The sequence below is a fragment of the Telmatherina bonti genome (assembly GCF_933228915.1).
Source record: "Telmatherina bonti genome assembly, chromosome: 17".
Lineage (NCBI taxonomy): Eukaryota > Metazoa > Chordata > Actinopteri > Atheriniformes > Telmatherinidae > Telmatherina > Telmatherina bonti.
In genome coordinates, this window is record NC_136615.1 from 20,576,818 (window position 1) to 20,587,221 (window position 10,404).

Consider the following 10,404-nt stretch of genomic DNA (forward strand, 5'->3'; position numbering starts at 1 on the left):
ACGACTGTGGTTCTATCTGCTCCAAACATTTTGTTTTTCTTCAGATAAAAGCGAGAAGACGAAGAATGGATGCTGTGGAAACAACCGATGGTCCTTATGAGTACTACGACTATGCCGAGACGGAGAACTCCACCATGTGCGACTATTCCGAGTGGATGCCATCGTACTCTGTCATCCCCGTGCTTTACATGCTGATTTTTATCCTGGGCCTGTCTGGAAATGGTGTGGTCATCTTTACCGTGTGGAGAGCCCAAGGCAAGCGACGAGCTGCTGATGTCTACATTGGAAACCTGGCACTTGCTGACCTCACCTTTGTGGTCACTCTGCCTCTGTGGGCTGTTTATACAGCTATGGGCTATCACTGGCCCTTTGGAGTGGCCCTTTGTAAGATCAGCAGCTACATCGTTCTTCTCAACATGTATGCCAGCGTCTTCTGCCTCACCTGCATGAGCTTTGACCGGTACCTTGCCATCGTCCACTCTTTGTCCAGCAGCCAACTGCGCACCCAAAGTCACATACGGGGCTCCCTAACAGCCATCTGGCTGCTCTCAGGTCTGCTGGCTGCTCCAACTCTTGTCTTTCGCAACACAAGATATGATTTGGAAACCAACCGTACAACTTGTGCCATGGACTTCAAGTTGGTGGTGACAAACAAGGAACAGGAAAGCCTGTGGATTGCCGGTCTAAGCATCTCCTCCTCAGCTCTTGGCTTCCTTCTTCCATTCTTAGCCATGATGGTGTGCTACTGCTTCATCGGCTGCACAGTCACTCGCCACTTCAACACTCTCCGCAAAGAGGACCAGCGTAAGAAGAGACTGCTGAAGATCATCACCACGCTGGTGCTGGTGTTTGCCGCCTGCTGGATGCCCTTCCACGTTGTGAAGAGTGTCGATGCCCTCTCTTACCTGGACCTGTTCCCTACCACCTGTGACTTCCTGCGCTTCCTGCTGCTTGCTCACCCTTACGCCACCTGCCTGGCTTATGTCAACAGCTGCCTCAACCCCTTCCTCTATGCCTTCTTTGACCTGCGCTTCAGATCTCAGTGCCTGCGTCTGCTCAACCTGAAGAAGTTTTTGCACGCCAGTCCACCCAGTTCCCTGTCCTCGCAGAAGACAGAGGCTCAGTCTCTGGCCACAAAGGTGTGACAGTAGCTGGGGGTTCGGAGAGGTGAACAATGCAGAACAGTGCAGGTAAATCAAAACTTTCCAGCACTGGACGCTTGCTTGCAGGTCCTCTGTATGCAGTTTCAGGGTGTTGCTTTGTCACCTTCTAGTGAACTGAAAATGGGTGTTTGGGTCACACCAAAACTGCCTTCCTCTCTTGAAGTAACAGGGACGTGGAACTGAACAAAGAGGAAACAAGCATAAAACTTTTGAGGAAAAAAGTGGACTACATGCTCATGAATTTCTCTCTGCTCTAATGTGGACTTTTAGCAAAGTTCTGAGCCCTGTCCTCAAGCCAACATGCTGATGTGTATTACTCATGCATTTGCCACTGCTGTTTTTGTTTTCACATGTATGCACTTGAAGTGTCACATCTACCAGATTACCAGACAGATAAGTCTTGTGGTAACATCACAGCTGGCAGTATTGTTACATATATGTATTAGTTTGTGTGTGCGTAGGATGGGTGTGCCAATCAGCAAGAAGTGTTGGAGTCAGATAAGAATGTTGTAAACTGTAAGTGTGTGTGGGAGGGGTGTAGGGTTGTGGGGGTTGGCAGACAAACCAGACAGACAGACAGATGGCAGCTGACAAATGTTTTCAGGTTGATGAAAGGTCCAATTAAAAGGTGACTGTTTTAACAGTCTGACAGTGTGTCAGTGTGGAGGAATGAGTTGCGTGTGTGTGTGTGTGTGTGTGTGTGTGTAGTGTCAGAATTTCATTGAATTTGTTCCTGACAGAATCCTGAAACAATTTTGTGAATATACATCTATTTTGAATTCATGTCTATGATTTGTAATAAAAAAAAAGGTGCTTTGACAAAACACTTGTTAAGTCTTGCTGGAATGTATTTTCTCCTGTCCGGTGAATATGCTTCTTCCTGTTGGTGCATTGCTGAGAAGAGGCCGTCTCCCTCCTATTGTGTTTCTTGGGGCTGAAATCAAAGCATATGTCTGCAGGAAATGCATGTTCAACTTCTGTTTCCCTCTCCTTTTACAACTCACCCAGACAAACAATCAGTGATTACAAAAGTTTCTGAACTGGATCAGCCACAGGATATTTGGCTTTCTCCCAAAATTGTAAAAATCTTCAAAGTGCACATTATCGCAGCTTATGTCCCAGAAAGCATCTAAATCCGTCTCTGAGTCTCTGTTTTATGACAAATCTACTGAATATAATCGCTCACACATTCATCAGATGTATTGTTATAGTAAGCCAGCACCGCAACAGTCTGCTCAGATTTTAAGTAGAATTCAACGATTAACCAATTTTGACTTTAATGAGCTTTTTAGAGGATGTAATCAGTCACAGCGGGGAGACAGAAGGATTGGGATAATCCTCGGTAACTGATTTGTACTGGGCATCAACTTTCTGTGTCTTTGTAATTCTCATGATAGAGTGTGACTTAGTTTGAATAATTTATAGAAGACTTGAGAGCTATTTGCATACACGAGTGTGAACTGGACCCCTCAAACATTGAAAAGCTCAACTGTGGGTTAAATTTCCAACAGGTGAATGAACCTTGTATTCACAATTTAAGAATATTTACAAATGTAATAAATCCAACAGGTGCAGCCACATTTATTCTTCCTACTTCATTACTGCCTTGACTGTCTGTCATCTCATCAGACAGAAAACACTTATTTAAATTGAAATCTAATATTAAATGTGCAGAGGAGCTTTATGAGCTGCATTTGCCACATAAAAACCTGCAATAAACAGTGTCAGGTAAAATGCCGAGTGGCACAACGATGCATTCTGGACACACTAGAGAAACTGCTTACAGTCCATTTCACAATTCCATGCAGTAGCTATTTATTACAATATAACTTGACACATTATCCTCCACCTGTTGGCCTCAAAGACGGAGCCTGCTGTGAAAGATAATCTGCACAGATATTTTGCACGGCTTTCAAGTTTTATGAAGCTTATGTGATCACGTTACACAGATTTCATGGCATGAAATGCACAAACTGCTGCCCGTGAAAAGTGATTTATTCCGTCTGATCATATAAGGGAAGGGTGATTGTCTGAGTTCACTCTTAAGAAATGATCTTGCAAATATTTTCATTCCGCTGTAATTACACAGTAAGAAAATGAAGTGTCTGCACTGGTAGCGGACTGGCCACATGGAATCCCCTGGGTAAGAGGCTCTTCCCAATTAAAATGACTTTATGCAAAGAAACAAAAGCATAAATTATTCTTTTATATTATTCTTGGGCAACAGCAACAAATACAAAAGATTCCAAAACACTGATTTTGTGCAACATTTCTGCAAGTGATGAAGCTGTTGCAGGGCAACAGTGGAGATAAAACAACTAAATTTAATAAATCAGTACATAACTCAAACAAACTCATACCACTAATCACAACCATATTTTTGTCACGTAGATGCCCCAGTTGAATATTTCTCCTTTTAAATCGCTTATATTAACATGAAACTTCCTTTTTTAAGCTATGTAACACTTAGTTAAAAAATAATGTGTGTGAGGAGTATTTTCTCCCCTGAAGGTCTACAGATTTCTTGACGAAACGGGACAATTTATAAACTTCAATATGCTTTTGCAATGTGCATTTACAGTTTATAATCATTTGACTAGCTGCAACATTAAAATGCATCTGCTGCATTTGCTCAAATTGCCAGTTTGGAGACTTCACCTGAAATTTCTGTACCAAAATCTAATAATTTAGATGTTATTTCACTTCAGTACAACGTGTATCAGAGATAGCCTTTGCAAAGTTAACAGTCACATGTTGTAGATAAAGGTTTGTAGCATTGACCAAGTCATTTTTAAGAGGTATCAAATTGAATCCTGAAACTGTTGATTTTTCTAAGCAATTTCAACCTTTTTTCATTGCTGCTATGTGCCATCTTTATTTATACATTTGTACTGATATTATATCTCTGTTTACAATGACTCCAAAAGCATTACATTAGATATTTTCAGTTTTTATAGGTATGTAGTTTTTGAGCAGAGGCCTAAAACTAGACACACAGCTCAAAGTTCATTACTTTTCATTAACTGTTTTTCAAACTAAACAATATAAAGTGAGGAGTGTATAGTATAGTATAGTATAGTATAGTATAGTATAGTATTTTCTCTTTTCCTGAAATTGTACTTTTTGTAAACCAATCATAAATCTTATGTTTAGAATATGATCAGTAAAGAAGACTTAATGCACGATGTGAAGAAGTCGTACCTCTTCATTAGACTGAGTACTTACTGCCATTGATATTTGAGAATGTAAAGACAAAGGTAAGAAGAGTTTCTATCTCTGCACCTTAACTCGTTCATCGCAGTATCAGCGGGTGACAAACGATCTGTCCTATTGTGTTATTTTAAATTAGCAAGACCCACCATGTGTTGAGAAAGCATGTCCTGCTGTCATAAATCAGAACCCAATAAGCCGGCTCAAGCAGAAAATAGACAAAAGGAAGTGTGCACACATTTCACTTCAGTCTTAACAATAGAGGCTGAGCAGCGCTGCCAGCAGACCGGACCTTAAGCCTGGTCTGACCGTGGCATGGTAGGATAAGATGTTGACCCCTGGAGAGTCTTGGAGGATCCCTCAGCTTCCTGCCACACAGGCCCTCCAGAACTCCTCCCTGGATAGTCCCTGGAGAATGACAGTCCACCCCAGTGGTTTGGAAAGGAGCCAGAGAGTCAAACAGGAAGGGTAGAAGGAGGGTGGCCAAGACAGAGGTTCCTGACTGGGATATCCTGTCTTTCAGAGACATCTCTCTGCTTTTAGAGCATTCTGCAGGCACTACACCTGACGTCAAGATGCTTATTTTACACACTTCTGTGCAATGTGTATGTGATTAAACACCAAAATTCTGTGTAAAATCATCCAATCTGGAAGGGTGTGATAAATATATGCTGGTGTGAATGGCGTAAACAGAAAACACATTAAGTAACAGACATGGGACTGACTGAATCAGACGCATCTCTTCCCTCTTCTCACTCTGGCAAACCTTTCAAAGACGTTCAAACAGGACAGTGATCATTAGTGGAGACACGTCGTTTCCGAATGAGTGGAAGTGCCCAAGCTTTGGGTGACTCCGGATCTCGGGTTGGAGAAGATCATCCTCTTCACAGTGTACAAAGTGTCTCTTCATTCTCTTCTCTATCAACTCCATTGTGCATCCGTCCCTCTCTCAGGTCTAAATGGAAGCCCTGTCATCTGCGACAGGCCTGAGCCAGTTTAGAAACTCAGCTGCACTGACTTAAGCATCAACAGGTAATGAGCATTCATGCTAACAAGGAAATAAACCCATACTACATTAAGAGAGGCTGTGTGTGTGTGCAGTATTCATGGATTTAGTTGATAACTAAGGTGGAGAAAACAGAATCTGTACTGCAGCTTTTACCTTATAAAAAGTCAGCGGGCTGTCCTGTGTTGTTACAGACACTCAGTTGGAACAACCTGTTTGTGTGAATGTACTTGTACAATTCTTATTTTAGGGGCATAAATCTGTTTGCACAAAGAAACTGGTGTTTACACAGTCGCAACTTCCCCTTGGGGACACAAAGCATGTCCTTTTAACGTAAATCATTAGATTTAAGGGTGACAACTTTGTTTTAGGTTAAAGGGTTAAGATTTAGGGAAGAACTATTTGTGAACAGGGTAAGAATTCATTCCAGATATGTTTTAAACCTGAAATTTAGGCTTTTCTGAGTTTTCTGCAGGAAACTCTAGCTAAATAGCTTATATTATAAATAATAATTACATCATCCTTTGCTCTCCATAAATTGTGATTACGTAAATGTCATTCGTTTCAGATTTATTAAAAATGTCTCCTCGTAGACACAGAGTCCATTCTCAGTGTGCAAAATGTGATCTGGAAATTCTCCTTCTACAATAATGTTTTACTCTCAGTAAAAACAGACCAAAAATCTAATCTGCTCTGCTGATGCTAAAGACAAATTCCACAACATAAGCAAGGAATTTTTATTTTTTTCACAATCGTTTTTAAAAGGAAAACACATCAAGTAATTGCAAGTCATTTCAGTCTGGTTACAAAAAAGCTACAGGGTCCATCCTTTTTGCTGTAAAGACATCCTTAAAAATGTCTCCTCGTAGACACAGAGTCCATTCTTAGTGTGCAAAATGTGATCTGGAAATTCTTCTTCTACAATAATGTTTTACTCTCAGGCTTAAAGTGAAAACAGAACAAAAATCTGATCTGCTCTGTTTGGTGAAATGTCCACACTGGCAAAGGATTTAAGCTGGAATGTCCAAATGTTTGAAATATTACATATGACATATTATATTTCAAACATCCAAAAGTATATTTAAAAAACAAAAAAAAAAAACAAAAAAAAAAAACCTGTATGCATTTTAGGAATTAAAATTTTAAGAATTTTAGGAATTAAAATGCATATGGTCAGCACTTTCATGCAAAACCCAATTCCAGAAATAAATTGTGGTTAATATTTTTTAATAAATATGGTTGATGCTAAAGACAAATTCAACAACATAAGCAAGGAATCTTTACTATTTCACAATCGTGTTTAAAAGAAAAACACGTCAAGTAATTGCAAGTCATTTCAGTCTGGTTACAAAAAAACTACTGGGTTCATCCTTTTTGCTGTAAAGACAAAACGTGTATTTCTGGGGATAAATAGTCGATACTGACATCTAGTGGTAGCCCCGAGAATAGTATGTACCCGGAAATTACTCTACGTACTACGGCGCAAACTGCCCGGAGCTATTTAGAAGACGGACCACCAAGTCGAGGCCTAGCAGAAGGATGTTAGCTTAGTATTTTTGTACAAAGTATGGTGTCCCGCAGACAGACGCGTGTGTGGAAGTATGTGGAGGAAGGTAGTCTTTTAAAGCTGAAGTCATATCTACGAAAGCACCGGGACTTAGACGTAAATTTCACCCAGGGTAAGAGGCAGAGGAGCCCGCTGCAACTGGCCTGCTCCCTAGGAGACGACGCTGTTTCGCGGCTGCTGTTGAAACACGGAGCCGATGTTCTTCAAAGGGACCGCCGGGGGGACACGGCGCTTCATGTCGCAGCTAACAAGGTCTTAAAACATGGAAAAACAGGTATGGGGACAAATAAACTTACTCAATTAAGCTTGATAACCGATAAAAGTATTTTTTATTGTTTCTACCTTGACTTTTCCCAGTTTATGATGACCTGGTGGTCCCTCTCAAAAAGGCTTGTCCCGAGGCTTTGCACGCTCCAAACCGGGCAGGAGTCACACCACAGGACCTGCTGAACTGGATGAAACATCCAGAGGTAAACAGCTCTGCCAACTCCTGGCTGACATTTAACAGGCGACATATTTTAGTAATGAAAATAGTCAAATTGATCATAGCAGAACAGCCAAATGGTTTGGGTTATATTCCCTTGCGTTACAACTTGTAGTGTCGTATTTTCTTATTTTATATGATTTGTTTTAGCTTTTGCATGTGCTTCTTTTTCTGTACTTGACTTGGTGAATTGTCAATAAATAATATGGATTTGACTGATCAAGAGGAATAGTTTAACCTGTCATATCACAGAAACCCTCAGGTGTCAAAGCTGTGAAGAAATAAGTGAACGTCTTTACTTGCACCCGATCAGTGCTTTAAGTGGAACAAAATAAGTGGTGGTACTCCCTTATGACTTACTGTCAGTTTTTCATGCAAATATTGGGGGGGGAAACATGGCTGATACTTACATGTAGATTTATAAATTGATCTATAGATAAATAGTTTTATTGTACAGAAATGCAAACACAGCAAGTTCTAAATCAAATCCACATTTGCCAAATTCAAAGTGCCATGGAGACTCTTTTATGAACTTCAACCTCATTGCATGGACATTAAAAAATAACAGAAAAATAAATACATAAACTTAAAGTTCATTAACCCTTTCATGTATGAATAAATAACATAAATAACATTTTTCACATTTTTGTAAAAAAAAACAAACAAAAAAAAAACACTGAAGTGGTTTATTTACAAAAATACCCTCCTCATTCATGAATATGCAAGAAAAAAGCTTGTAGAATATGCAAGAAAAAAAGCTTGTAAATAGGTGCCCACTACAGGGCCACTATGCATGAAAGGGTTAAAAACAAAAAAAGTTCTACATTTAGACTTATTTAGCTTATTACCAGACTAATTTACAGTGTATTTCTTAGTACACTTTTCCTCAGTGAAATGTGTTTTTCACAGCATTAGGCTTGGTCCATGCAACTTATCAATATTATCTTATCTTTAATCTAGAAATAATCTTTAAAAACTCAAAATACTGACCAGCCATACACTTAGTTTGCAAAGAGATAGAATTTAAAAGTGCCGGTACTGCACACCACTGCATAGTGGCCCACTTAAAGCACTGCACCCGATAATGTCAGAAACTGCCTTCATATTAATATATACACTTTTTTTCCTTAAATTTCATCAGACTGCAGACAACATGAACTGTCCATCCGAGGCAGACCCTGAAAAGAAGTGGCTGGATAAACTTTTTGGTGAATGTGAAGATGAGTTTTGTGAATCGTTTGGAGTTTATGATGGTAAATTTAGTCCTTTTATTACTCAGAGAATTTTCTGTAAGATTTTCACCACTTGATTTTAACACCGCGTTTGATTCACAGCTGACGATTTTCTTCCACTTGACGACGATGAGGAAGACTTTGGGGACTGGGCTGATCGTATCAGAAGAGAATATTTTGCAAAAAAACATGCTGAAGCTCAAAGACTGGCATCATCATCATCATCCAGTTGGAAAAAACAGAACAAGAAGCAAGGAAGAGAACAAGAAGCAGAAAGCCATAAAGAGCTGCATGAAAGGCTGCAGAGGGAACACGAAGAGTATCTGGCTCGAGCAGCGCGTAAAGAGGAAGAGACTCGTCGGGGAAAGAAGCGTCAGTACGATGAGAGATGTGCTGCTACATTTACCGGCGCTTCCTCATTAGGCAGTGCAAAACTGAGCTACAGTGACATCCCTTGGCCAGCTCCTAGAGGCACTGTCCAGGAGATGGTGGACGTGATGCTGCATGGTGTGGACCGAAAGGATGTGGCGGAGTTTCGCAAAGCGCTTCGGAAGCAGCAAGTGCTGTGGCATCCGGATAAATTCGCTCAACGATGCAAAGCTCGTTTAGTGGACAAAGACAAAGAGCGGATCTTGGACACAGTCACAGCTCTGTCACAAGAGCTCAACAGACTGGCTCAGAGTCTGAAGACTTAAAAATCACCCTAGACAAGTCATGTATGTCATGCACTAAAAATATGAGGATGGAATCTCATAAAATAAAAGTAAATTAACTCCTGAATTAATTTGAAAAAATAATCTTGAATGTGTTTGCTAATAAACTTTACTTTATACCCCTGTTGTGAAATATCACACTTAAAAATCAAAAGAGAAGGATTCACTCTGATATCACCTTGTTTTAGAAATGAAATACATGTTTGTAATGAATGATAATTTATTTAATTTGCAAGTTTATTCCCTGGGATCTTTATTTCTGTAGGGATTGCAACGCTGACCTTTGTGTGAAAGGCCTGCCTATCGGAGCATTGAGTGCTCTGTGCTTCTGATGTGTTATGCAGGTCAATGAGAACTGCCTGAAGCAAAAGCACTTGCATCTAGAAAATTATGTTAATGTTATGGAAAAAGAATAATAGCTAGATTTGTGTTTTCTAAAAAATGAGTAAGTAGTAATTGTGGTGCTTGAATAAATACTATTTTAACATTATTTTATTGTCCGATTTGGGCCAAAACAAAACTATGACGTTTGCTCGTCATGCTTTATGAAAAAAACGTATTGCTACTTATGATATATCCATTTATCTCAGCATATCTAAATTAATCACAAGTGATTTTTTTTTTCTCTTTAAAGCTTAAAAAATTAACATTATCCAAAATTTCAAAACAGGTGCTTTAACACACAAAGCGGATGGCCGGGCTGCTTTTAGCGATGCAACGGAATAAAAAGATGCACTGGTTGCCAGGTTTTTGAGCTAACCCTCTTTCCAGTGATTGATCAATCGAAGGGTTGCCATTTTTATATTCGCACACACGGGACAAAAAAATGCGAGTCTTTTTCATGTTTAAACTTTTAAGCTCTCGGTTGCATAACAAAAATAACATGACCCAATAGAGATTAAAATTTGGATATATTCGTTCAAACCATGAATTCATGATGTCCTTTTCTAAAATCTGAAAAAATCACGAATCACAGTTTGATTTTACTCTTTAATTTTGTCAACGTTTCAACCCCATTACTTAGCAAGC

The 10,404-nt window shown here is 39.7% G+C and overlaps 2 protein-coding genes across 2 annotated transcripts; both read left to right on the forward strand.

Annotated features, from left to right (window-relative positions):
• LOC306768030 (apelin receptor B-like) lies at positions 1 to 1,834 on the forward strand. Its single transcript, XM_079256234.1, has one exon. The coding sequence runs from the start codon at positions 66 to 68 to the stop codon at positions 1,143 to 1,145; it is 1,080 nt and encodes a 359-aa protein (XP_079112360.1). The 5' UTR covers positions 1 to 65; the 3' UTR covers positions 1,146 to 1,834.
• Positions 1,835 to 6,930: 5,096 nt separating this feature from the next.
• Positions 6,931 to 9,547, forward strand: nfkbil1 (nuclear factor of kappa light polypeptide gene enhancer in B-cells inhibitor-like 1). The gene is made up of 4 exons (XM_079256663.1): positions 6,931 to 7,220; positions 7,304 to 7,416; positions 8,572 to 8,683; positions 8,765 to 9,547. The coding sequence occupies exons 1-4, from the start codon at positions 6,947 to 6,949 to the stop codon at positions 9,355 to 9,357; spliced, it is 1,092 nt and encodes a 363-aa protein (XP_079112789.1). The 5' UTR covers positions 6,931 to 6,946; the 3' UTR covers positions 9,358 to 9,547.
• Positions 9,548 to 10,404: the final 857 nt, after the last annotated feature.